The sequence below is a fragment of the Phyllosticta capitalensis genome (assembly GCF_038381095.1).
Source record: "Phyllosticta capitalensis strain CBS 128856 chromosome Unknown BKA78scaffold_1, whole genome shotgun sequence".
Taxonomy (NCBI): Eukaryota; Fungi; Ascomycota; class Dothideomycetes; order Botryosphaeriales; family Phyllostictaceae; genus Phyllosticta; species Phyllosticta capitalensis.
This window is the reverse complement of record NW_027117439.1, coordinates 3,451,803-3,477,318: the sequence shown is the minus strand read 5'-3', so window position 1 is coordinate 3,477,318 and position 25,516 is coordinate 3,451,803. Positions and strand designations below refer to the sequence as shown.

Sequence of the window (25,516 nt, the reverse complement as noted above, 5' to 3'; positions counted from 1 at the left end):
AGAACTGAGAGTCCGATCTGGTGCTCCATGCATGCTGTCATCCTGCGCAGCCTGCCCGGGCTCCTGGGGTGGATTTGAAAGCGCTTCGCTTCGTCGGTGGCGAGGGCGTCATGAGCTCTCCTCGACATCCATCAAATCAGCCTGCGGTCGAGCAGACCAAAGCTTTACACAACATTGGGAATTGAATATGTCGAAGCTGTCGATACGGCAGTCATGGAGTTTTGAGTCGTCGCGCAGAGTGACGCAACAGTGCAGGGTCCAGACGGCGCGCAGGGGGACAGCCGTTGCGACAATGTCCAACGGCGTGACCTTCCGACCGCGATGGACCTCTTCATCCTTCAATTCAATGGAAATTTGACACTCCCACGGCCGCCTCTCGACACAGGCTCCCAGCCTCACCACCACGACTGCCGATGTGACATGATGCCCTGAACTGATACGTCTTTTCTTTGCCGGCCCTCCTTGCGTGCCCACCGCCGCGCCGAGACGCTATCCTCCGCCCGAATCTATAACCTCTCTTTTAACTTCCTCCCACGTTGCTCGAGCCTGACCACCGCCATGCATTTCGCTTTTCCTCCGCGCAAAACCTCGCGCCCTCCTCCCTATGTCGCCGTCGCGAACGCTCGCTCCTCCGGTCCCATATTATCCCGTCGCAAAGCAAAGCAATTCGCCCTCTTCGCTCTCTTCGCCCTCGGTGTTTTGTATGCCTTACGGTGGCTGTTTAGCAGTCCAGGCGACAACGAGTACATACCGCCTGGTACTCCGCCGGTAGTACTGGTCACAACAATTGATGCGGAGCTGCCCGAGTCTTTCAAGGAAAACATTCGGCGCAACAGGCAGACCTATGCCGACAAACACGGTATGCTCAGGATTTGGCAATTCAGGATGGGGACTGACTGGTCAGGATATGCAACCTTCTTTGCCAATACATCCGACTACAACATTGGCGAATATCCCAAAAGCTGGGCCAAAGTTCCTTCCATTCGCCATGCCATGACGACATACCCGCACAGCAGCTACTTCTTTTTCCTCGACGTCGACACCATCATTGTCAACAACAAGCTCTCGCTGGAGGAACATGTCATGGAGAAGCGGCGGTTGGAGAGCATGATGATTGTTGGACTGCCGGTCGTTCCGCCCGACAGCGTCATCAAGACTTTTGCGCATCTTTCTGGCGACAACATTGATTTGGTCCTGACGCAGGACAAGGACAACTTGTGCCACAATAGCATGATAATACGGCGCGGTGACTGGGCCAAGTTCTTTTTGGATGCATGGTTTGATCCACTTTATCGATCATACAACTTTCAAAAGGCGGAAGGGCATGCATTGGAGCACATTGTGCAGTAAGTAGGGTTCTTTTTCTTGCGCTGCTAAGACTGACACATGCAGGTGGCATGGAACAATCCTCGCCAAACTCGCCATCATTCCTCAGCGCATCATCAACTCGTACACGCGAGATGAGACGGGCAACAATAATGAGGGCATGTACCAAGATGGCGACTTCACCGCCGCTTTCCCCGGCTGCATTGGCGAAGACCGAAATTCTTGTCCAGAGGATATGGCACCTTGGTTTCCCAAGGCCAACAACGAAAGGTAGCTGGGACGAATTGGGGGATCTTTGGAGGCGTTTAGCGAATACATGGGCCGGCATGGATCAGCGCGCGGAGTTTGGCTTGCGGCATCGCCTGGTGGAGCCTGGGGCTTTCACCTCTTGTATCATTTCTCGATCCATCATGATCTTTAGATACCATAATACTCATTCAGCATTTGTGTCATATCAACACCTAGTACCGCCCTGCGGCAACGACTTTTTGTGCTCGGACCACAGGTGGTGCTCGGAAAGGGTGACCTCGCACCTCGCGCATCATCATCCAAACAAAGTCAACTCGTACATCATCGCATCAATGCCGTCAGTCGAGACCCGTCCTAGAAACATGCTGCCTCCGCTGGATCCAGCAGTTTTGGAGCGAAATCCCAAATTCAAAGCGCTCTACGACGATCTCTCGCAGAATAAACTCAATGCCGACGCGTCCACCAAAAACACCAAGAAGCAGATTCAGGCTGAAAGGGCAAGAGGCGTGAGTATTTCGTGGCGTCTTCTTCTGCCTGTTTGAAGGTCGAGATGACATGTCTCTAACGCGTCGCAGGAAGTAAACGCCAAACAAACAAACATCGCGAAGACGCAGATCATTGGCTCAGCGCTCGACCATGTCGCCTGGAGAGATGCGCGTCTTCCAGAGGAAGTATGTTCACCAGTTAGTTAGTGTGGCCGGTCTGACGTCTGCAGCTACATGAAGCCACTGTGATTGCAGCCGATCAAGTCAACGGACGCATCCCAGACCACTACCAAGAAATTCTGGAACCGGAATTGGACTATTTCAAAGAGAACATCGAGCCCGTAGCAGACCTGCTGGAAGACTCCATCATCTCAACCGCTGTTCAACTATGCCGAATCATTGACCCAGGTAATCACCACTATCTCTGCTAAAAGACAAGCAATGCTGATTCTCATCAGAATTCTCAGCTGATGACCCCGACTTCTCCATCTTGGACGACGCTCCTCACATCCTTGCTCGACAGCGAGAGATTGAGGAGCAAAGTGCCTCGCTGGGTGCGCATCGCGCGCAACTGTCCGACCTGGCGGCATCCATCATGCAGGCGCAAGCTGAGCTGATGGAGACAGTCGTCAAGGTGTTGGAGCAGACGGTTCACGGCACTCTGGCGCGGTTCCTACGCGCCAAGGCGGAGCATCTGGCTGCGGTGTCGGAGGGCCTGGAGAAGAAACTGAGGTACTTCAACCGTCGACTTATGGCTTCCCTATCCGCACTACTCTTCCTCATCGCTCAACTTGAAATGTGCTCTTTGCGGGAATCTCGCTAACAAGTAACCAGCATCGTTACCTTGAGCCAAGAGCCTCCTGCTTCGTTGCAAATGGCGCTCAAAAAGTACAAGGAGCACCTCTCACGCGAAAAATCCCATCTCTCACACCGCGAAGAAATCGCTCAAGACCGGCTCGACGCCTTTGCCGAAGCAGGCCAGGGTCGCGGAAGCAGCGACTTGATGAAGCAGATCGCTCAACGCTATGTTGAGATTGAAGATGAGATTCAAAAGGTTCGGCACGAAATGGATAAGTTGGACGGCCGGTAGTCCCCCTGGTCTCGTCTAGATTATCCTCTCTCCAAGCACGACCGGAACCAACGTCTCGATTCGTACGCCAAAGACACAGGACCTGCCTCGACCTCGAAATCTCAAAAGCGAAGCAGAGGAGAGGCAAGCGCGTGATGCCACTGCGGAGCGCCAAAAGAGCGCAAATACGGGGACAGCGGGCGGAGCAAAATTCCAGAAGCGTGTTTGTTCTTGCGTGGTGAGCAAGGTTTGGGGGGAGAGAGAAAAGGGAAGGTGAATGGTCTCTTGAGGGAATGCTATTGGCCGCACTGAATTCCTGAAACACTTTCCCCCCTGTCTCGGAGTCTCCGTTGGAAACTTTGGGGCGGGATGGTGATCGGTATTCCCGTTTACCCTTTTTTTCAACCCTTTTTGTGCTTGGTACTACTGATTGGTTGACGCGTTTGCGGCGCGGATCGTGGAAGCCTCCGCTATACTGACTTTTGAGCCCACGGACATCTTTTTACGTTATGTTGCGTGGGGCAAGTTGTGCTCAGTGTAGGTGATCACGTCGTCTTCTCTGGTTCGTGTTGGGACGTTCTACTTGGACGAAAATCTTTCAACATCACACAACTTCTTTCCTGGAACTTCGCCTTCTCACTGACAAATTGCCCGTTCGACTGGCAGTTGGTGAGCATGGATGCTTGATATTCAAGTCTCTCACAGAGCCCGGGACGCATGGAAGCTCGTGATGCAAACGCTGCTGTCTAAGCCTGTCTAGTTCACCCATGCAGACCTCGAGGCAAAGTCGAGAAAGTCGCCAATGAACATCTTACTCTCCATTTCAAGCTCTCTCAAAGCGACATCGGAACCTCTTGTCCCTTGTCTTTCGGGAATAATGTACACAAATCCAACGAAAAGAAAAGCATTCGCGACAGGCACGCAAGAAGCAAGTCCAAACGACCGCCGCTGATGTGTCAGAGAGTTCATGCGAGGTTGGATTTAGGCTTCCCTGACGCTGCATGCATGTAAGCTGCCAAGGTAGGAGTCCTTGCGAGGCACCCGCAATGTGCGTGCTCCACTCGACGGCCCGGTCCGGCGCCAGGACGCCTGTTATTCGATCCGGATCGATATCACCGCACTTGTACCAGTGCCACTGCGCTTGTAAGTGAGCAATTAGCTCCCGATAACACCCAGCTTGATGACGAGGAGCGATAGCGAACGCGAGCTCGTGGAAGGTCGAGAGGAGGGAAAGGCGCGGAGGCGCCGGCTCAGGTTTGTTGGTTGACGCGCGGATACAAGGATTATGTTGACCGGGGTCATTGCTTAGCTTCACCGCAGCAGCATCAGTCTGAATGGTTCCGTAAGCGAGTCCGTCTTGATGCTCGAGGGTAATGATGTCAAGATGCGAAGACTTGACAATCCTGGGCCCGATTTTGGCAGGACCTGCGGAGGAGAAGCCATCTCCCAAGTAACAAGCAGCATCAGCCTTACAGCGGTCAATTTCTTCATTGGGTGTGTTTCCGCCGGTTTAGAAAATCCCATTGTCGATTTAAGGGATTTAGCTGTTGGGAATTTTGGGGTTTAGTTGACTCTGTTGACCAACTCTGCCTCTCCGCTGTAGAACACTTGTCCATTGAAAGGTGGAGTGGCCACTCTTTGGACCTCAAGCCCTTTCCGGCACATCTCCAGGGGACTCGGCATGTGAGTTACCTTCCATTGGAACCGGTCGAGCTCAATCCGTATTCCTATGGCTGACAGAAATCAGTGTGGCAAGGGTCACTCCACAGCGTCCAGGCTGGACTGTCCTGCAGCCTCGGAGCTCAAAAGAGACTTCATGAGAAAGCAAGAAGAGGCCCAACAAGGTGTTCGAAAGGCTCCACAGGGCTGAGGCTGAGGCCCGGAAGGCTCGATTGACCCGGGCTTGCCATTCTGGGCAGGAGGATGCGGATGTGCGGAAGGCGCGTGGCATCACGTCAACGTGACTGCCCCAAAATGCTCAGGGTCTATGAGATAATTTTGTTACATTTGCTCGCCACTCGTACCTGAGTGCTTTTGATGGAGGACATGCTAAAGTCTGTCCAGCCGAGCTACCCCAGTTGATCAACAATGAGCTTTGAAATTCATGTGACGCCTTCAGGGTCTACATCTGCCAGCGAATACAAAGTCCTGTTCCACTTGAGTAGGCAGTGGTCGATCAAGAGTTTGTTATAGGCGGGCATCCTCAAATCAAGACTTTCTCGCCTCAAGACAAGAGGTCTTCTCAGGGGTTGATCACAAGAATTCCAATGGACTTTGAAGAGATTGGCCTCTTCTAAAATTAGTGGAGCCCCTGAAAGACTCCTGCGTCTAATCCAACTCCCCTCGGTCTTTGGTTGAGACGAGTCTTGCGGTGCGCAGCCTATATCTTTATTTAGTCACCTACCAGGCCATCAAGATTTTCGGATGCAGGTACCGTAACGCAAACCATAGTAGACTTATGGACTATCCTGAATGGCGTTGAGAAAGCTCAGAGGCTATCAATTCATTCGTTGAGACAGGCGCAATGGCTTTCGAAACTTGTCGTATTCTGCAATATCAAATCAGCGAGGACAAGCAAAATCCAAGGTCAGTGGAGGCTTCGCGAGATATATATGGGCATTCACTTGTCTTCCTTCTAATCGCATGCGACAGATGCATGCAGATCTCCTTTGCTCTGTTTCACTCTCGCTGAGACTCGAATGAACTACACATCCAACATTCGCTCCACCCCCTGAAATTTACAACATCATGCTCCTCCTCAGGCTGCTTTCATTTGGGTTGCTGGCCGCAGCCGCGCCTTTGGCCTCTCCTGACGCGGACCCAGACCCAGAGGAGGTGGCTCTTGCAAAGCGTCAGGACCAGAGGACCAGTCAAGGAGCTCCCGACCCGAAGAACCTTGCTCCATTCTCCATTTCCAACTTCAATTATGGCGGAACGGCCAATCAGTTCGACTTCTCGTTCAACGTGTACAACATCAACACGAAGATTACCATTTTGTGTACTGCGACCACTTCGGTCCGGTCTGCTGGTACTTGGTTCAACTGCGATCGCACCATGACGAAGGTCAGAGTCTATGCGGACATCAATGACTTCAATGGCGTGAATGGAAAGATTACCGTCGAAATCTTTTGGATAAGTCTCCCAGTTCGTCAGAGCTGACCAAATGCTGACTCCCGCAAACAAGCACATTCCTTTTGCCCTGACGCAGTCGACGGATGCCATCTTCATCAGTTATGGATACGGCATCTTCGACGTCAACTGCGCTACTGGCACAACACAGACGACGACGACTCCGCCTCAGACTCAGCAGCAAAATCCTCCGGTCACCAACAACTTGAACACCAAAACGGATAACACCAAAACAGACACGACCACAACGGACCAAAAGACTCAGAACACCACGCCCCAAGGCACCACTCCTCAGGGCACCAACCCACTGGACAACCAGGGCAAAAAGCAAAAGAGGCAGACGACCACCAACAACAACAATAACAACGGCGTCCAGCCTCTCGACACTACCAAGAAACCCGCCGACACCACCACAACAACCGACCTGAAGACAACCGATCAGCAGAAGACGGAGAACAAGCCGCTCGAGACGCAGCAGAAGACCGAAACGGGCACTCAACCGCCCCCTGCTGCACTTACCACGGAGCAGACCCAGCAGCTGCCGCCGGACTCAGGCCAGAATCCCGCTGCTTACTTTGTCCAGGTCGAATGCAACGCGCTTGGCATTATTTCTGTCCCAGTCCAGGATGTCATTGAGGGCGATTTGCAGCAGGTTCCGTTCTGAGCGAGATTCTTCGCTCGCACTTGGCAAGACATTTGGTCCTGCGTTTTGTATTTGATTCATTCGAGGGAATTGGAAGTTCGGGGCGGTTTGGAGACTCGGTTCGTCTTTTTCCAGTAACAGTGTAGGAAGTCGTCCTTCATGGACGAGGAATCTAATGAGTTTTGAGTTTCTAAGTCTGAATAATGCATCGTGAGCGTTGTGTCGCTGAATGGAGTGGTATCTTCGCATTTCTACTCTATCTCATTCTATTAGTGTTCTACACAGTGTTTCGAAGACCGTCTCTTGCCATGGCATGCGGTAAAGCGCATTTGTTCAGGACTGAGCATGGTGCTGACTTTGCTTTGAAAGCACTTCATCCGTCATTTCCGAGGGTGCTTCCATGTCGACTTCCTGGCTTGAAGGTACGTGCCGCTCTGAATCGCCTTGTAAATGGCATAGATGCCACCAAACGGCCAAACCTCCAACAGCGGATGCGTCTTCTTCTCCGCACTCTCATCAACCTTGACCTTTTCGTAGACACTCGGCAGCGAGGTGGCGCCGTATGTCTGGCGCAGTCCTTCGTACCATTCGCGGTCGTAAATTTTCCAAAACTCGTCTTCGGCATAGTACGTGTGAGCATAAAACCACTTCATTCCACCCAGCTCGGTAAGCTTGCGCTCAAGGTCTTTATTGAGTTCGAGGAACGTGTTGTGGTCCCGAGGTCCTTGGCCCCACAGGCCGACATTCAACATGGGCTTGAGCGTCTTTCCATCAGCTTCGTAGTCCTTCGAGTGTGGGTGGAAGGTGGGCAGCGGGTTCTGCTTCAGAGGACAAAGCCAGAGCGGCCAAATGTCAAACTTCTCGTTGGTATAGTCGATGAACTTTTCGGCGTTCGAGAACGGTACCGCCAAGTCTTGCACCACGTATTGCTTCGACTGGCCGCTTGCATGGAGAGCCGTGTAAAGCATGCGTGTGTGGAGGAAGTCGTCCAGCCACCACCGCGTCGCCTTGTCGAAGGGGAACTTAAAGTAATCAAAGGCCGACGCGCCGACCCAGAAGCCGCCCCGGTCATAGCGGAACAAGTACTCGCCCAGAGGGATGGTCTCCGTGACTGGCTTTCCGCCGCTCTTGCTGATCTTTTCGTTGACATGAAGGTAGAACCAGGGGTCTGAAGGTTCGCTGAAGCACTGAATTTGCGTGTCTTCCTTGACCGTGTCTGTCAGGCGACCGGTGACGATTGCTCCCTGGGTTTTTGAGAAGAGAATGCCATCCACGTATTCAAGTTCGGGATCCTTGATAAGTTGGTTGCACTTTTCGACGGCCTCGGCAGTGCTGGAAGTGGGGTGGTAAGTGGTTTCGACAAACTTTGCCGCCTTTTGAAGTTGGAGCTCGACCAAGGTCGTCACACCGAGACTTCCCACAGCGCCCGCGGCGCCATTGAATAAGTCTGCGTTCTCATCTCTTGAACAGCGGATGACCTCTCCATTTGCGAGGACGATCTGAGCCCAGTTGATGGTCCGGTCAAAATACCCGTGCTTGAATGAGCTGCTTTCTCCTGCAGTACCAGCATATCCGCCACCTGTTGCCGGTCAGTCTAATGCTTGCGGGCCCTCACATTACCACGAACCGACAGTGATTCCTGGGAATTCCATTACGACAGGAGGGACAAGTCCATATTTCAGGGTTGCCTCCACGAGTCGATCCATCGGGACGTTAGGCTCCACCAAGGCGGTCTTGGATTCGACATCAACCTTCAGGACGCGGTTGAGGCCACTGAGGTCAATGACATTGGGTTTCCTCGTTGGACGTGTGCTGTTTGTGGATCCATGGCTAATGCGGAATTTGATGCCTTGGTCGTGAAAAGAGCGGACTTGTTCAGAGACTTCGGCAACGGCTCTCTCGTGATCTTCAAGCGCCTTGGTGGAGTCTTGAGCCTCCATGAGTGTCCGACTGCTCTGGGAGAAATGCCTCATCGATTGAGACTGGAGACCAGAGAAATTCAAAGACTTGGTAGGGAAAGTTCTGGCGCATGGCAATTGCCACGGCCGTCCGGCACAATCTTTACTCTCGTCAATGTTCCTTGCTCTTGCAGCTGTGAGAGAAAATCATACGCGCCGTTGGTCGGACGAAACTGGGCTGGATGCTGCGCGCGACACGCGCTCGCGTCAGAGCAGTCCTCATCGTGGTTCAAACGTCCGGTTGGGCTGAAGACGCCAACACGTGGACCAGGACGAAGCCAGCGCGACCTAACCGAAATCGGAACCTTGCGTTGCCGAGGTTGAGCCTCAGGGAGGGCAAGACGCGACCACAAACAACATGTTGATGAAAGAGTTTGTCCAAGACAACAACATCCAAATTTTTGATCTTTTTCGTATGTTGTCAACGTTGAAGCTAAGTTAAAGCCTTTGTTATCTCGACGCTTTCTTGACATGTAGATGCCATTGGGTATCGCTATGCTCTTTCCCCTGGCTGCTCTAGATTTCCTCGCTTGAGTTTTCCGAAAAGCGCCCTGGAGAAGAAGCTCACTCAGCCAAACAGGAAACAGTGCCTGCCGTCGCCAGAGTTCCAGAGTTGCGAAGAAAAAGAGTAACACGCAGCCATGCTTGGATTACACGACAGAATAGGCACCAATGCCTATGCGGGCCTTGACGATTATCAAATCAATTATAGGTTACCTATGGGTCGTACATGGCAAGACAAGAAGCTCTACGGCCATCTCAATGAAGTATGAGGCTTGAGTTTGACCCAAATGATGCATTCCACACATCAGATTCCTGTAAGATCGCAGGGGGCTAATATGCGCTTCCGAGGGTCTTTACAGCCGCCGACACCGCAGTTCAGCCTCGTGATATGTGTCTGTTGGCTTTCAGCGTTGCAGTAAGATGGATCTTATTTCTTTGCAGAAGGGTCGTCGCTCCTCTCCAACTACCACTGTCTCCGGACTTTTTATGACCATGAGCGACTCCTCTGAGTTTCGCCCCAGGCCAACTACGAGGCCTGGCGTTTTCTGGCCAGGGTTCACTCGGAATCTTGTTTTTATCCTCTTCATGTTGCGTCTAGGCGCCGTGGAAGCTTCTTCTGATGAATCTCCTCCCGATACTGTCGGCCTTCCCCTCACACGGCGCCAAGTTGCTGTCCCTATTGCGAGCGATTTCATCTTTCGGGTATACCACGACACCGTGCTCATAGGCAATTATCTTTACATTGAAGGCGGCAATTTTGGTCAATACGTCAATGGAGCAGTCGAACCGGAGCTGAAGAGAAAGAACAATGATACGCTATACATCGACATGAGCAAGGACTGGACAAACTCGAGCGTCGAGATAAAAACGGTGTATAAGGATGACACCATTCCCAAATCCAGTTGGCCCGGACTCTGGCCCAAGGGCGACGACTCGTTCCTTTTTTGGGCCGGTGAATCGATCAGCAACAATTACAGTCAGGGACTCTGGCAATTCACTGCCAATTCGACAGGAGGAGGGACCTGGGTATGTTGCTCGCACACGGACATGCTTCATGACGACTGACCTGACTTGCAATTTGCAAAAGGCGTCAGCAGACCCGGGCGACGCCAGATCTTTCCACAAACTCACCAGACCATCGGTAGGCCTTGTGGCAGCGACAAACACTACTGGATGTAAGTGATCTGAGTTCGTTCTACTCTCTTGATGGCTCAGGAAATTCACGATATTCTTGCTGAACTTAAAACTGCGATGGCAGACTATCTAGGTGGTGACGTTTCTTCATTTTCGGATTCCGACTTGGACGGCGATCAACGCATTCCGATTTCAGGTCTGATATCCTACAACTGGGAAAGCAAGCAATGGAAGAACGATTCGACCTTTGAATACACTCCACTCGGAACGGCCATCCACGGGAAAATCCAGCATCTGCCCGACTTTGGAACCCAAGGCGTTTTACTGATGTTGGGTGGCATTCGTTCGTCCGATAGGGAGGGATGGGATTTCTCCTCGAGCCCATACCTTGATTTCACCAATCTTACGATCTACGACATAGCCACAAAATCATGGCACTGGCAAAGGACGAGTGCTAGCTGGGACACTCCCGACCCACGTGTCACTTTCTGCATAGTGGGCGCAGCATCTCTCAACAACACTTTTGAAATGTGAGTAATTGTAGGCGCAAGTGGTGTGGTACTGACTGGACTGATTCCGCAGCTTTTTATACGGAGGCATCGATCAGAGCAGGGCACGGTTTTTCGATGACATACATGTCCTATCTCTTCCCGCGTCTCGATGGTTTCGTATATCGTTGAATACAACCGGGATACCAAGATCCTCCCACTCCTGCAACAGGGTCGCCAACCAGATGGTCGTTGTTGGTGGATATGACCTCTCCAAAGGAGGCAATACCTCCTTGTACGTACAATGAACATTGCACGATTTTGTAGACGCTGCTGACCATACTCACAGGACAGATTCAGATCCTTGGTTGAATGGGCTCGGGGTCTTCGACTTGACAGACCTGAAATGGAAGTCTTCGTATAACGCCAGCGCATCAGCCTATGACTCTCCTCAAATGGTCAAAGATTGGTATAACGAAAAGTAAGCGATGTGGTTTTTGTTCGACTAGGACTCAATTGACAACAATGTAGTGGCCATGACAGTACCGACTGGCAAGATCCTGAAGTCAGGAGCATGTTTTCGTCAGCCCTCACATCCAACACTACAACGCCGAGTCCAGATTCTGCTGATCACACAATCTCAACCGGCGCAATAGTTGGAGCAGTCGTTGGCGGAGTCGCTGGGATTGCGATTCTCGTTGGCTTTGCCTTCTTTGTGATCCGGCGCCGACGTCAACGAAACGTTAAAAACTGGGCTTCTCCAACGCAAGACAAGTCGGCACTACCTGAAAAGTTCGCCGAAAATGAACTGAGCGAGCTTCCAATCCCCGAAACAGAAATTGGAGATTCAGCAGATGTGGTACATGAGCTCCCAGAAGAAACGCGCGAGAGTGGTGGAAGGGGAAGGGAGTGACTTTGAGAAAATTGAGCACACGTAGACTTAGATGAGCATTCTGATCTGTTGATGGGAAAGGTGTCGTACAAGCAAACCGGAAAGCGACAAGGTCTGGACCGTGTAATAATACCGTTGAATAATACGTAATCTTCCAAGCTTGACGTAGCGCAGGCAGGACCCTGTCGGGATCAACCACCTTGCTCGAAGTTTCCAACGCGACCAAACCTCACCAAGTCCTTGACACCACAGCATTTCGCCGAGGAGAAGATGGAGAGTCCAGAAGAGAGCCCCGCGCAACGGCAAGCGCGCCTGCGCCGTGAAAAGCGACAAGCAAAGATCAACTCGCAAGGCGCGTCGCGGCTGGACGCAATTACGTCGCTCAGCGGACGGCCAGCTCCAGCTCCAGAAGAACGTACGTCTGTCGAAGCTCGAACAGAAAGACACAAGCTGGGAAAGCACATCAGACAAACATAGCTCACATCCACCAGCTTCCTCAAACCCAACTCCCAAACCATCCGCCCCACCCTCTCTCTCCGCCTCGAGCACCTCAACCACGACTGGCGCTGCCACGCCAACACCCACCTCTTCGGCCGCCGAAACCGACGACCCTCCCGAAATCGACATAAGCCAGCACTACTACGCACCGAGCCGACCCGCACGCTCACTGACACCCTCCACGCCGGCATCGGGCCAACTGACGCCGGGCACACCCGACAATGGATTCGGCGGCGGCAACCCCAACGAAGACCCCATGATGCGCATGATGCAGCAAATGCTGCGCGGCGGCGGACCACCGGGCATGGAGGCCGCCGGTCCGGGCGGTGCCCAGGGCGAGGACCCAATGCTCCAGATGATGCAGCAGATGATGGGTGGGGGCGGCATGCCTGGAATGCCCGGCGCACCTGGAGCGGCGCAGCAGGAGGAAAGCAGCAACGCGGCATACGTGTGGCGCATCGTGCACGCCATCATGTCGTTCAGCCTTGCGGTTTACATTGCGTTGGGAAGCGCGTTTGACGGAACGAAGGCGACGCGGGAGCACGGCCAGAGATCTTTTGATGGCGTTGTCGAAATCGGCGGCGTCAATGTTGGTCAGCGGCTGTTCTGGCTGTTTGCGACTGTCGAGGTGGTGCTGCAGAGTACCAGGTTCTTTGTTGAAAAGGGAAGATTGCAGCAGGGCGGTTTGATGGGTACGCTGTCAACGGTGCTGCCTGAGCCGTATGCTGGATATGTGAGGATGGCTGGGAGATACAGCGTGATTTACACGACGGTCGTGGCAGACGCGATGGTGGTGGTCTTCGTGCTTGGAGCCGTGGCATGGTGGAAAGGACTGGTAGCAAATTGAGACGGACGGGAATGACTTATGAATAGAAAAATTCAAGGCAAAGAACAGACTTGCCGGAGAGGAGACGAATGCGATGATGACGCTCAATGGTCGGGTTCCAAATTTGAAAAGAGCCCGTTCGATAACTTGAATATCCCTCAATTCCTCAGCCAGAGGATTTGCAATATAAATCCTTTTTCATACGCCGCACATGCCCTTGAAACGACACCCAATCCCACGCACCTCACTAACTCTGCTCACTCGCCAACGCCGCATTCGTCTGCTGCTTCGCAGCCTCGAGCAGCTCCTTCTCCCTCTTGATCCGCGCATTCACGGCCAGCTGGAGCTCCCTGACGACCTTGCTCTGGTCATTTCTCTTCTTGATCTGCTCCGTCTCCTCGACCTCGACCTCGGTGGGCGGAATCTCCTCGGCGCGCGCCGCCTCGGCCAGCGCGGCCCAGATCTCCTCGTGCGGCTTGAACTTCATGTCGATGCGCACCGGCTCGCGCTTGCCCGCCTCGCCCTTGAAGTGGATCGTCATGACGGCCGCCTCGTGGTTTTCGGCCGTCCGGTCGACCTTGATCGGGAGCCATGGGTTGCGGAATTTGAGGCGCGGCAGGACTTCGCGGACGAATTTCCTAGAATTGCGCGAGGTATGTCAGTGACGGAATCCCTCCGCGGCGATTTTGGGGTCAGCGAGACGGGGGAGGGTGGTCATTGGCGTCACGGGCGTGGAGCGTGTGGGTGGTGCAGTGGGCGCGCGTACTTGGGGCCGCGGTGGCCGTTGTCAATCTTGCGCGCAAGGCGCAGGCTTATTGACTTCACATTCTTGGGAATCGTCGCAGAGCCGGGTCCCATTCGTATCCAGAGCATCTACATTGCGGTGGCGCGCGTGAGTTGGTGATTCTTTGCGGCGGAGGTCGGAAGAGATGTGCGTACTTGCTGCGGGAGTTTGTCAGAATTGGCGCCTCAAAATTGAACGATTGACCGCCAGGCTTACCTCCTTCAACTTGAACATTCGTTGTTGTATGGTCGGCATGGTGGGCTTGTGTGTCGTCAACCACCAATGCGGAGTGCTTGACAATCGTTCGTCGGCCGCCGCTGGAGAATTGAGGTCGGGGCTTTGGATCGCCGACATCTTATCGCGGATCTAATCACGTAATGTTTCAAACCCACTCGTCGAGTAAAATTACAGTGTACATAACGAATGAGGTTCCTGCAGAGACATGATTTGAACTTCATTCTTATTTTGTGGAAGACTAACTACCGGACGCCGGATGCAGCCCGCTAACCCGAATCCCAACGTGTCATTCCGCCGTGGAGTTTCATGACAGTAACCGTGACATTATTTACAAATGCAAGAAGCGGAGCTTTGCTTTCCCATTTCATTTCATGGACACCCAGTCCTTTTGTCGACTCTAATGTAGATCAACAAGTCATCTTACAACTGCGAATTTACTGCGCGGCGGCGGGAGCGGCACCCTGAGGCCTAGCAGCAGGCGCGGCCCTGCGGCTCCTACAAAGATGGTTAGCTCGTGTAGGAAGTAAGGGAGTGGACCACGCACATGAAGTTGCGGCTAATCATGGAAATGGCAACCATGGGAAGCCAGCTGGGCATCTTGGAGAAAGCCCAGAAGACGTAGGCAACGGGGACCTCGACGCCGAACTGAACCAAGAGACCGTTGAAGGGGTGGAAAATACCCTCATAGGGCGCAGTCTGCTCGTACTTCTTCTCGGTGTGAAGCTGGGTAATGTTCAAAGCAGTGGTGTTGACGCGGTTGAGAGGGATAAAGCGCACAGCGGGAGCAGGCGCCGACTGGTCGGGGAGAGGAGCAGGGACCTGGATGTGGACAATTGAAGGGGGACTGGCCGCCCAGCTGTTGCAGAGGATGTTCTCAGTCTCGCAGTCAATGACGGCGAGGTTGGGCGCACTGGGCGCGGCGGCGAGGAGAGGGACGGATTTCTGCGCGTAAGGTTAGCCCTGGCCTCGGGATTGGAAGCTTCGCAACATACATTCCATGCCGCGGTGGTGTTCCCACAGAGCCCAAAGCACGTCTTGTTGCCGCCCGTCACATAGATCATCCATTCCTGGGGACCCGCGGCGGAGGCTGAAGCGCTAGAGTTGATGGTCTGGCGCCAGTTCTCAAGCGTCAGGTTTGCAACAGCCGTCTCGGCAATCTTCGAGGCCGCAGCTTCGACGGGGGTGGCAGCAGCGGGAATTGCGGTCGAGACGTAGGACTGGGCCTGGTTAAACCAGCCCTTGACCTTATCGACGAGAGGGACCTGGTCTTCGGCGAGCGCAAGGGCGGGCAATGCCACGAGGAGAGCGGAGGAGACGCGCATGGTGAGGAGAGGTGGAGGAGAAGAGGAACAAGTGAGGTTGGATAGTGATGGATAAGTGAGGACGCGACGATGCGGTAATCGTGCAGATAGATAGGCGGGCGGAGAGGGCGGGCGGACCAAGACCAAGACCAAGAGTAGTGGCGGAGGAGGTGTGCGACAACAGAGAGGTGACGAGACGCGGAGCCGCAGCTAGGACGTTGTCGAGGGTGAATAAGGCAGAAGATGCCAGGTTGCCGCAACGGGAACCTTGATTGTGCGCGCGCGGGTAGCCTCACCTTCTGCACGTGCCTGGTCGCAGCTTGGTCCCCGGCCATGAAACGAAACCAGACCATCACCAACTAAATAGATAATGCCTTAAGATACCCAGGAAACGCCGTCGCCCTCTCGACCATGGCGCCTGGGACCGTTGCGCCGTTATGGCATTCATTGCCCAAGTCGTCCCAAGTTCAGTCGTCCTGTAGGACTGTCCTGCAGTGTTGGACACAGAATTCATCTTCGCTTGTCCTCGACTACCTCAATTGAAGCCCAAGATGAGAGTAAATCTGTGTCTCGCAGTGGCAGCGTATGCTGTCATCGCATCTGCGTCGCAATTGGACAGAAGAGCTGAAGGTAGAGCTTCGTGGTGCCCGTGTCAAAGCTCCCGACGAATTACGCTGACCATTTCCCCAGACTCCGCCTCCACCTCCACATCCGTCGCAAACGCATCTGTCCCCACCGTTACTCTGATCGAGACCAAAATCAGGGGACAGCTTACCACCATTGAAGTTCCCCTGCCCACGGATGCGGCATCAGCAACCACAACCGAAAGCAGTCCGGGTCCTACCAATACCCTCGGCCTTGAGCCTATCAAAGACTTTCCACGCTGCAGGGACAAGAATGTGACGCCATTTTGCCTTCCGACCAACAATTCGGACCTCTACTATTACGAAACCTACTATGTGACTTGGTAATTCCTTCGTTCGTCTTTCAATTGGCTTTCAACCGACTCACATGAGCAGGAACCCAATCTTCTTTCCCAAGTACTCCAATGTAACCATCTTCCTCAACTGGGCCAACGATTCGCAAAAGCAAGCATGGAGATCCGATTCGATTGACAACCGCATTGGAGCTACCTCCGTGACCATGAAAAAGGAATGGCTGCAGGGCTATACCGCCTACAACATGACCTTCTTCGCTCAGGTCTTCGACACCGACGCCGACAAGACTGCCTCGTACTACCACGGCCCCACGGTGCAGTTGGTAGCTAAGCCACCTCATTACAAGTCGCCTGGACAGACATCGAAAAAGCCTGACGGTCTGGGGTTGAAACTCGGTCTGCCCATCTCCCTTGGATTTTTCTGTCTCATGGTCTTTGGTTTATTTTTCTATATGCGCAAGCATCGGACCATCGGCCTCGGAAATGTCATGGGCCGCCGCAGAGGGTACGCTGGAGGCAAGTCTCGCGGCCAGCGAATGGGATGGAGGAAGAGGGACGACATCTCTTTGCAAGAGAGTGAGCTACTCGGTGTCGAACGGTACACGGATGACCCGCCACCAGCCCCGAGATCGTTGAGTGACATTGCTTGGAGTCGTTTGCGCAGAACATCAGCGTCACACCCTATCAACGCGTCCAGGGACGAGATGGAGAGCGAAAGACTTGTTGCAGCAGATGCGGACGAGGCACACGACTGAGCCTCGCTCACAAAAGACTTGGTCCAGTCTTGCTGCACCATTTCTTCTCAACACACGAAAGCGGGTCAAAAAGAACATGGAACTAGATTGGGCATTTGGATTGCTTTGGGACTGGAAGTCAATGGATCTGTATCTTAGTTAGCACCTTATTCTGCGGATTAGAGTAATAACTCACATCAAAATATGCTCGCTGAATGGTGCTCAGGAATACCCATGTTTGGAACAGTCCGACGCCTTTTTTGCGTCCTTACTAGGACCAACTCCAAGCATTCAGAGAAGCTTCAAGTGACCCGTGACTTGGTTGATCACACTGACTGGACCCGGTCCAATACCAAGAACAGTCGCGCTTCCAGCGGCAATCTGTGTCCGACCAGCATCGTGGATGACCTGGGCACAGAGACCGAGGCTGAGAGCTTGAGCCTGCAGCATCATCATGTCGTCCTCGCTCGTGCATTTCAAGGCCACCTTCATTTGGCCGTACCGTTCCCAGCGTTTGAGGACAGGCGAGTCTGGAGCAGTCCGGAGAAAAGCCTTGTAGCAGGCGAGAGTAGCATGGCCGCACTGAGCCGCAACTTTGCCTATAACGCGTAAGTGATTTGCGATCGAGTATCAAAAGAGAAGTGCAAACCTTGGCCCATCTTCAAATCTGTGCGCACAACCAGGACGAGCTTGCATTCTTCGTTGCGGTCGTTGAAGGGATCCAACTCTTGTGCTTCGAATTCCTCTTCCTCTTCCTCTTCCGAGTCTGATTCTTCCTCAGGGTCTTCCTTCTTGTTCTTCTTTCTGGCCTCCTCTTCCATCCTGCCTGCCATGAGGCCTCTCTCAAATGCTTCTCGGCCAACCTGCTTCGAAAGCCACATGCTGCCATAGACGATGCCGCTGAGTAGGCCGATGCCTCCGGTGACAAGCCATAAGGCGGGCACAGGAACGGTCCTGTATGCGTAGCTCACCATCTTGCAGAGAAGCTGGACGAGCAGATTTGTGTTGTGAAAGGATTTGGTGCAGGTCAAAAACAAAAGTCGGGAACGACGTCAGACAGGCTCGTTGTGGCTGTGCGACAGGCAAGCCACAAGTCGGACAGCCGCGCAAAACCACCGACCAGTGCCTCTCCGCGGAGGACAATCACAGCCGTCTCCAGTACAGCCCTCAGACGCCTCCACATCCATTTCCTCCTCTCTACAACCACAGGGCGGCCTCACCAACCAAAGCCCGCCATGGCGCTCCGTCGTCCCCTCCAATTCGCCGCGCAACAAACACGGGCATTGAGCACAAGCACACCTCTCTTCGCGCGCTCAACACGCAACCGGCTCGCCCATGACCACGCAAAAATCCCCGAATACCCATACGGCCAGGCATACTGGTACAAGCAATCCAACTTTGGACTCTACGGCGGCGCACGCATCCAATTCGGCAACAAAGTATCGGAAGAGTACGAGCAAAAGACGCGCCGAAAGTGGCGGCCAAACCTCGAAAGGCTGCGGCTGCGCTCCGACTCGCTCGGCCGGCTCATCAAGGTCAAGGTGTCTCGCCGCGTGCTGCGCACCATCCGCAAGGTCGGCGGCCTCGACGAATACCTCCTCGGCGAAAAGACGGAGCGCATCAAAGACTTGGGCATGGGCGGATGGGCGCTGAGATGGCGCATCATGCAGACGGACGCCGTCAAGAAGCGGTTCGAGAAGCAGAGAAAACTGATGGGCATGCCGCAAACGACTTTGTACGAGGAATTGAAGAATGCAAAGGGCAAGAAGGTCAGCCCGGCAGAGATGAAGAAGGAGATTGAGATGTTCGACAAGGAGCTGGATGTGAATGATGGGGAGGTTGAATTGGTCGACGAGGGAGAGCTCAAGGTGCAAAAGACTGAGATTATGAAGCCCAAGGCGGCTTGAGTTCGTGGGAGATTCTAGGATGGCAATGGGTACAAAGGTCAAGCATAGCAGCTTGAGCTCTGGCAATCTTCAGGGAGAAACAAGGCGTGGACTTTAAAACCGCGCTCATGGACATGGGCTCAGAGGCATGTGTAAAATAGACACTTGATTAAATTCTTAAAAAGCTCATCACGTTGCAAAGGGCATGTTGGCAATCCATGGTTAGTCCCGGCCTCACCGTCTGAACGACTCAATGCCAAGATCAGGAATATGGAGCCCGCAAACGCGCATCCTAGGCGCTCAACCCGAAGGGAACGATTCAGACACGCGCCGCTTCAATCAGAGACCTGTCGGCTACACAGAGGAACAAAGAGCCCCAGAGCATTGCCAGCCGAACTGTCGCAGCTCCTCAACCACAGCACTCGAAGAGCACGCAGGAGGTGCTGGACACAGGTCCGTTGTTTTTGGTGAAGAAGAAGGGTTGGTGGCCATCGCCCGCGGAAAATTTAAAGAGCTGGATCATGGCCCGTGCGCGGCAGAATCCCGGCTGGCGGTGAGTCGCGCTAGGCATCGCTTGTATCGCGGCCGATAACCTCGCCTCTGGACCTCCGCCAGCCTCTTTACAACATCTCACACTCGAATCCATTCCACCGACTCCCAGCATATCGCAACCATGGCCGACGCCATTTCCATTGAGGAGGCGAACAAGATTCGCGTGGCCATGGGCATGAAGCCCCTCCCGGTCCCCGGACAGGAAGCACCTTCTGGCCCCGTATTCCAAGAGTCCAAAGGCTCCGACTCGGACGACGAGCCCGCCAGCACCCTCGAGACGCGAACCGAAGCCAGCTATGGAAACTGGGCCAAGCATCAGGCAGAGCAGGAGGCCAAGGCCAAGGCAAATGCGCGCAAGGAGGCCATCAAGAAGGCGCGTGAGCAGGCTCAGCGCTTTGCTCATCTCGAAGGCAAGGGTCTGGGAGAAGGCGACGATGTCGACGCCAAGACGTGGCTCAAGGGACAAAAGAAGCGGCAAAAGGAGATTGAAAAGGTCAAGAAGATGGAGCAGGAGATGGCTGAGAGAGAAGCACAAGCCCAGGCCGAGTACACCGCTGCCGACTTGGCTGGCGTCAAGGTTGGCCACGAGCTGGATCAGTTTGGGGATGGCGAGGAGCACATCCTGACGCTCAAGGATGCCGCTGTTGACGACGAAGAGGCTGGAGATGAACTCGAGGCGGTCAACCTTCGTGATGCAGAAAAGGTGAATGAACGACTCGAATCGAAGAAGAGGAAGAGGGCCTACGATCCAAACAACCTCGACGATTCCGCTCAGGGGACCATCCTTGCCCAGTACGACGAAGAGATTGACGGCAAGAAGAGGAAACGCTTCACTCTAGATGGCCAAGGGCGCACAAAGGAAGAGGCAGAGAGGAGCGCCGCCGGAGAGTCAACAGGTCCTTCCCGATCAATCAAAATCAGTCTCGATCTCCTCAAAGATGAATCCACGCCAGCTTCGGACTATGTCAATCCATCAGAAGTCAAAGTCAAGAAGCCAAAGAAGAAGAAGGAAAAGAAGTCGAGGAAAAAGGCGGTGGACGATGACGACATCTTCCCCACCCCTACCCCCGACCCAGGTGCCATGGAAGTCGACCAGCCCGAAACCAAGCCTGCACCAAAGAAGATTTCCGACGACAACTTTGTCGATGACGAGGACTTGCAAGCACAGCTGGCAGTGCAGAGAAGACAGGCCTTGAAAAAGCGCAAAAAGGTCAAGCCTGAAGATCTCGCTCGCCAGATTCGCGAAGAAGCTTCGGCCACTCCTGGTGTTGTAGAGAGCACAGAGACTCCAGAGGATGAGCCGGGTCTCGTCATTGACGAAACTACGGAATTCATAGCGAACCTCCAGGGCCCTGCGGAGCGTCCACAGCGCCAGCGCAGCAAGTCATCGCAACCTCATCCTCGTGCCGCCTCCGAGCCCAACGGTGTCGACGAGGAGGGCGATGTCGACATGGAGCAGTCTTACGCTGAAGTCGAAGAGGAAGCGGAGCGTCTGGCGCGGGCGGAGCAAGGCGAGTCTGCAGCCGCGGACCTTACCACCACTGGTTTGGAAGACGAGGAAATTGTCGAGCGTGGTGTTGGCGCCACCTTGAAGCTCCTCCGCCAGCGTGGCCAAGTCCAAGATTCAAACGGGCAGCAGCTCAACGAAAACTTTGTCGGCTATGCGCGCTTCATTGCCGAGCGCAACAAGGCCGTGGTCGAAGCCGAGCAGCGCGCCAAACTGCAGCGTGAGCGCGACCGTCGCAGCGGCCGCATGGAGCACATGTCGGCGCGGGAGCGCGAGGCGCTCGCGCAAAAGGCCAACCAAGAGCGCGACCGCATCGAGTCGAAGCGCATGGCCGAAATCTTCAACAAGGAGTACAAGCCCAACGTGGACCTCAAGTACGTGGACGAGCACGGGCGCCACATGAACCAAAAGGAGGCCTTCAAGCACCTCAGCCACCAGTTCCACGGCAAGGGCTCGGGCAAGCAGAAGACGGAGAAGCGCCTCAAGAAGATTGAGGAGGAGAAGAAGCGCGAGGCCATGAGCAGTCTGGATTCGAGCCAGCACACGAGCATGAACACGGCCATGGACGCGACGGCCAGGAAGAATCGCGCGGCCGGTATCCGTCTCGAGTAAGGACGACGACTGTCGAACGGCGAGTCTTTGGTGCCGTGTCGACGGAGATTTGGGCTCTGAACGGGTGTGGTTGGATGACGGGTGGCCCTTTTCGCCAAGGTTAGTGTTTTTGCTCTGCGCAGACTTGTATGAATGCCAAACATATTAAATTGAACCTCTTTTTCTTAGAACCAGTCGCGCTACCTTCTTGCGTGATGCCCGCACATCAGTCAGGTAAGTGGTCGTACCCGCGATTCCGTCTCTTCGTCGTCATCCAAGCCGGCGAATGCTTCCTTGTCTTGTCGTGTGCCTGCTCAACGGACGTGCGCTCCACATACCACGCTGGATGCCCACAGAAGACGATTCAGCGTGGTTGATTCCTTGGTGCTGAATATTGATGTCGTGAGCCCTGCCCAACTTCGTAGCTACCTACCTGTCTAGACATGTCCTCATCATGATGCTCTGGACCGACAGGTGTGTCTTCGCTACCACTCGCACGCAAATCATGGCCCATTCTCAACACACCCACTACCACCCATCATCCATCTCCTATCCCATGAGTCAACCCATGAGCGGCTCTTTGTGTATGCATGCGAGCCAAACAAGCAACATTCAAGGGAACACGCCAGAAAACCCAGACTTTGTGAAAATTAGATGTTTGTGTCAATTAGAAAAAATAGCAGCGCCAGTGTTACTGGAATCAACCATCTACCTCTTTAACATCTCTCCTCTTCTGTGGCCAGTGTGAATACCTACTAGTGAAGGTGTTGCAAGTGGCGGTCGGTGGTGGTCTCTTCCTGGGTGGGAGCACATAAAACGTCCGACCACCACGAACTATATGCGGTTGTTTGCACATGTGGATAGGAATAGCAATTCATGTGCCGCAGGATCCCCCGGTTGGCATTCAAGCTCTTTGAAGGAGCAAGGACAGATATCTGGCTACAGGAAGCAGGGCCTGGAGGTACTAACTGGCAAATGTATGTATCCCTGCCAGCCCTTCTTCTCTGGAGCCCCTTAGAAATTTTCGATAAAACAGCAGCAGCAGCTGTAGTAGCTGCAGCACGTTACAATTGCATCCATCTACGCCGCATGCCAACAACTGCCATTACTTGCAGAGTTTTGTAAAAATATGAAGTTCTCGTCGCAATACACACAATTTGGGCCGCGCTGGCATCCTAGCGATTTAGCTCCGAGTCCGATGATATTCAGTTTCAAGAGTGTTGCGAGATGGACGGACCCACCCCGAACCACATCACCCAACGAGCCCGTGTTCCTGAAAGACGTTATATTTCCGTGGCGCCTTTTTGTTGGTTGCTTCATGGCTAAGCAGATAGCTGCGCGGTGGGTATGTAGGCAGCCTTGGTTGGCGTGGTGGCGTCGAGTCAAAAAGTTGGACAAGTTTGGAATCGCGGTTGTGGGCAACTAATGCTCAAGAGTGGAAGTGATAAAGTGATTTTTCATGAGCACACTGATATTTCAAAGGGGGAATAGGCAAATAAAATTTCTCCGAATCTAGTCGTGTGTGTAAAGTAAACAAAAAGGACAGACAGACAGCAGACCTACCTCATCTTACCTCCGCCATTTCCAACAAAAGAAAACGAAGCCATAGGCGGACCATCATCACAACTCCCTTCTCAATCAAAAGCCCACGGCAAAAAAACTCACCCTCCCCTCCAAACCGTCACACTCGCCAATCTCCAACCTGGCAACCTCGGTCCGCGCCCTGCGGAGCCCCCTTCTCACCTTCCCGCCGACTGTCCTGTCGACGCGGCCCTTGACCCAGCGCCCCAGCATGCCGACGCGCACGTCGGCCAGGCTGAGCTGCGCGACGCTCCAGGCGGCGGCGCTGGGGAAGCGGCAGAGCGAGGACGCGTCGTTGGCGCGCGGCGTGAAGACTGTGCGGTAGGTGGGGTTGGCGTTGTGGAAGAAGGAGGGGGAGAAGGAGGTGGGGCAGATGGTGCTCGTGAAGGAGGGGATGAGGGCCAAGCGGGCGTACGAGGACGCGGTTGTGGGGCGTTGTTGCGTCGTGGTGGTGGTGGTGGTGATGGTGGTGATGGGGGAGGAGGGCAGGGAGACGCTGCTCGAGCTCCACGTGAAGCCGGACCAGGCGTCGTCGTCATCGTCATTTGAGTAAGACGAGGACGACGCGGAGCCGCAGGCCGAGTACGACGACGACGAGGGCGAAGATGATGAAGTGGCAGAGGAGGCGGTGTTTGGCGAAGAGGCCCGGCGGTGCAGGACCATACGCGGCGAGATTCGCGTCGACTCGGGGGAGCCACGAATGGTTTCGGCGTCGCCGTCCTGGCTGTAGATGCTGGGCGTGTAGTAGAAGGGGTTGCGGAACTGGTTGGGGCTGTTTGTTTCCGCGTTCTGCCATTCGTAGACGTAGCGCTCCTCGAACGAATCTTGGACGCTGCTGTCGCTTCCCATTGTAGGGAGACCTGAGATGCCGAGGCCGCTGGCATCTGAATTGCTTGGGGTGCTGGAGAGGGCGTTGCATTTGCATTCGGCGCGCAGGGCAAGGCCCAAGTTCAGCGCTCGCAGCCAGTCGCCTGGAGTAGATGTCTGCTGGCCGCCGTGCAGCTCGCGTGCCCGTCCGAGCAGGTAGCGCGCAAAGGCGAGTTGCTCGATATTGGGCAACTGGGTCAGGACGGGGCAGAAACTTACCTCCTTGTTGATAAAGTCGAGAAGACTAGGTTCGATGGGAATGTCAACTCTGGAGACGTCAACTGCATGCATGCAGAAATCGTTCGAAGCAGTCCCGCTGCTCAATGTGCGGATACCTCCAAAAGCGGCCATGATGATTTTGTGGTTGTTTGGATACGTGTTGTGGTTGAGTTGTTGAGAAAAGACGATGCTTGCACTGTCTGATGCTCGTAGTACTCTGTCTGCTGATGATAACATGATGGGTCCAGGCTCGTTATATACTCGGGCTTGAAGATTGACGTTTGGGTGTTGTTCATTGAAAGTAGAAAAAAGACAAAGCCCATTGTGTTCGACGGTGCTTTGAGAATGCATCCAAAAATACTCAGCCACCAAATGAGCAATCGAGGACAAAGAAGCCACGCAACAGTTTGAACAATTCACGAACATAATAGTCCACCACTTGATGAGAGAGACTAGAAGTTTGGAAATCTGAAGATGAAAGTAAGTCACTCACCACTTCAATGCACTGCTTCATCACTGCCATAAAGCGACCTCTTGTGCCCTCATACAATGCACAACACTACCACAACGATCTGTCCCATCTCTTTGCCATTTGCCCAATTTCTCGGGCGGATGGTTGAGCGGTCGGACCGAAAGGGATTGTGCGTGCGCACGTCCGAAATATGACCTTGATGTAATTTGGGTCTTCCATGAGTATACGATGTGCTGGGCGTCCAGGATTGACCAATGACGCGTGGCATCATTGTAGAATAGCGTATGATAATGTCGGTAGCGGCCGACGACTGGAAGCGCAACGGCAGTGAAAGTACCCAGTGGGTGATACAACACAGGGCGGGGACGAGGTGAGGAGACATTGGTGTAGCGGGGCTCCGGAGCAACCGGGTAGAGTCGTGGAGACTGGACAAGAGAAGAAGGAGAGAGATGGCGATTAAAATTGGGCTGACGAGGAAACGCGCATCCGGCGTCTTGGTTGGCAGCTCTTTTTTGCACATGCTGCAATGGCGTCATGTTTGCGGGTGGCCTCAGGGGTGGTGGCAGTGATGTTTTTCTCTCCGCAGGACCAGCAGGACGACTGGAGATGCCAGGTGGATGGATGACCGGAAGCCGGATCAAGAAGTG

General features: G+C 54.0%; 14 protein-coding genes across 14 annotated transcripts; 8 read left to right on the top strand and 6 right to left on the bottom strand.

Moving 5' to 3' along the window:
• Window positions 1–119: 119 nt before the first annotated feature.
• On the top strand, window positions 120–1,784 carry BKA78DRAFT_303809 (alpha-1,2-galactosyltransferase gmh3). The gene is made up of 3 exons (XM_066887570.1): window positions 120–859; window positions 905–1,346; window positions 1,393–1,784. Exons 1-3 carry the CDS (start codon window positions 559–561, stop codon window positions 1,598–1,600), a joined length of 951 nt encoding a protein of 316 aa, XP_066749927.1. The 5' UTR covers window positions 120–558; the 3' UTR covers window positions 1,601–1,784.
• A 123-nt stretch (window positions 1,785–1,907) lies between these two features.
• On the top strand, window positions 1,908–3,150 carry BKA78DRAFT_349176 (uncharacterized protein; the record flags this gene model as incomplete). Its single annotated transcript, XM_066890759.1, has 5 exons — window positions 1,908–2,081; window positions 2,151–2,246; window positions 2,291–2,468; window positions 2,519–2,792; window positions 2,895–3,150. 5 exons carry the CDS (start codon window positions 1,908–1,910, stop codon window positions 3,148–3,150), a joined length of 978 nt encoding a protein of 325 aa, XP_066749926.1.
• Window positions 3,151–6,108: 2,958 nt separating this feature from the next.
• BKA78DRAFT_303806 (uncharacterized protein) lies at window positions 6,109–7,109 on the top strand. The gene has a single exon (XM_066887569.1). It carries the CDS (start codon window positions 6,293–6,295, stop codon window positions 6,920–6,922), a length of 630 nt encoding a protein of 209 aa, XP_066749925.1. The 5' UTR covers window positions 6,109–6,292; the 3' UTR covers window positions 6,923–7,109.
• A 172-nt stretch (window positions 7,110–7,281) lies between these two features.
• BKA78DRAFT_244788 (uncharacterized protein) lies at window positions 7,282–8,841 on the bottom strand (the record flags this gene model as incomplete). The annotated part of the gene is made up of 2 exons (XM_066884065.1): window positions 7,282–8,480; window positions 8,529–8,841. The coding sequence occupies 2 exons, from the start codon at window positions 8,839–8,841 to the stop codon at window positions 7,282–7,284; spliced, it is 1,512 nt and encodes a 503-aa protein (XP_066749924.1).
• Window positions 8,842–10,335: 1,494 nt separating this feature from the next.
• BKA78DRAFT_21355 (uncharacterized protein) lies at window positions 10,336–12,023 on the top strand. Its single transcript, XM_066883661.1, has 5 exons — window positions 10,336–10,538; window positions 10,622–11,027; window positions 11,080–11,280; window positions 11,335–11,466; window positions 11,517–12,023. Exons 1-5 carry the CDS (start codon window positions 10,418–10,420, stop codon window positions 11,896–11,898), a joined length of 1,242 nt encoding a protein of 413 aa, XP_066749923.1. The 5' UTR covers window positions 10,336–10,417; the 3' UTR covers window positions 11,899–12,023.
• On the top strand, window positions 12,024–13,317 carry BKA78DRAFT_21356 (uncharacterized protein). The gene is made up of 2 exons (XM_066883662.1): window positions 12,024–12,292; window positions 12,369–13,317. The coding sequence occupies exons 1-2, from the start codon at window positions 12,148–12,150 to the stop codon at window positions 13,220–13,222; spliced, it is 999 nt and encodes a 332-aa protein (XP_066749922.1). The 5' UTR covers window positions 12,024–12,147; the 3' UTR covers window positions 13,223–13,317.
• Window positions 13,135–14,297, bottom strand: BKA78DRAFT_21347 (mitochondrial 54S ribosomal protein mL61). Its single transcript, XM_066883660.1, has 4 exons — window positions 14,202–14,297; window positions 14,141–14,143; window positions 13,968–14,074; window positions 13,135–13,839 (listed from the first exon to the last, which is right to left on the bottom strand). The coding sequence occupies exons 1-4, from the start codon at window positions 14,238–14,240 to the stop codon at window positions 13,449–13,451; spliced, it is 540 nt and encodes a 179-aa protein (XP_066749921.1). The 5' UTR covers window positions 14,241–14,297; the 3' UTR covers window positions 13,135–13,448.
• Window positions 14,298–14,392: 95 nt separating this feature from the next.
• Window positions 14,393–15,709, bottom strand: BKA78DRAFT_21326 (uncharacterized protein). The gene is made up of 2 exons (XM_066883659.1): window positions 15,215–15,709; window positions 14,393–15,164 (listed from the first exon to the last, which is right to left on the bottom strand). The coding sequence occupies exons 1-2, from the start codon at window positions 15,542–15,544 to the stop codon at window positions 14,730–14,732; spliced, it is 765 nt and encodes a 254-aa protein (XP_066749920.1). The 5' UTR covers window positions 15,545–15,709; the 3' UTR covers window positions 14,393–14,729.
• Window positions 15,710–16,074: 365 nt separating this feature from the next.
• Window positions 16,075–17,215, top strand: BKA78DRAFT_349170 (uncharacterized protein; the record flags this gene model as incomplete). The annotated part of the gene is made up of 3 exons (XM_066890758.1): window positions 16,075–16,153; window positions 16,214–16,490; window positions 16,543–17,215. The coding sequence occupies 3 exons, from the start codon at window positions 16,075–16,077 to the stop codon at window positions 17,213–17,215; spliced, it is 1,029 nt and encodes a 342-aa protein (XP_066749919.1).
• A 270-nt stretch (window positions 17,216–17,485) lies between these two features.
• BKA78DRAFT_244653 (peptidyl-tRNA hydrolase PTH2-domain-containing protein) lies at window positions 17,486–18,015 on the bottom strand (the record flags this gene model as incomplete). Its single annotated transcript, XM_066884051.1, has 2 exons — window positions 17,486–17,793; window positions 17,844–18,015. 2 exons carry the CDS (start codon window positions 18,013–18,015, stop codon window positions 17,486–17,488), a joined length of 480 nt encoding a protein of 159 aa, XP_066749918.1.
• Window positions 18,016–18,333: 318 nt separating this feature from the next.
• On the top strand, window positions 18,334–19,246 carry BKA78DRAFT_303791 (mitochondrial 54S ribosomal protein bL28m). The gene has a single exon (XM_066887568.1). The coding sequence runs from the start codon at window positions 18,430–18,432 to the stop codon at window positions 19,099–19,101; it is 672 nt and encodes a 223-aa protein (XP_066749917.1). The 5' UTR covers window positions 18,334–18,429; the 3' UTR covers window positions 19,102–19,246.
• Window positions 19,247–19,596: 350 nt separating this feature from the next.
• On the top strand, window positions 19,597–21,914 carry BKA78DRAFT_303789 (SART-1 protein). The gene has a single exon (XM_066887567.1). The coding sequence runs from the start codon at window positions 19,754–19,756 to the stop codon at window positions 21,749–21,751; it is 1,998 nt and encodes a 665-aa protein (XP_066749916.1). The 5' UTR covers window positions 19,597–19,753; the 3' UTR covers window positions 21,752–21,914.
• A 1,305-nt stretch (window positions 21,915–23,219) lies between these two features.
• Window positions 23,220–25,153, bottom strand: BKA78DRAFT_376482 (uncharacterized protein). The gene has a single exon (XM_066892829.1). It carries the CDS (start codon window positions 24,821–24,823, stop codon window positions 23,369–23,371), a length of 1,455 nt encoding a protein of 484 aa, XP_066749915.1. The 5' UTR covers window positions 24,824–25,153; the 3' UTR covers window positions 23,220–23,368.
• On the bottom strand, window positions 24,756–25,500 carry BKA78DRAFT_21285 (uncharacterized protein). The gene has a single exon (XM_066883658.1). The coding sequence runs from the start codon at window positions 25,403–25,405 to the stop codon at window positions 24,911–24,913; it is 495 nt and encodes a 164-aa protein (XP_066749914.1). The 5' UTR covers window positions 25,406–25,500; the 3' UTR covers window positions 24,756–24,910.
• Between the last annotated feature and the right edge of the window lie 16 nt (window positions 25,501–25,516).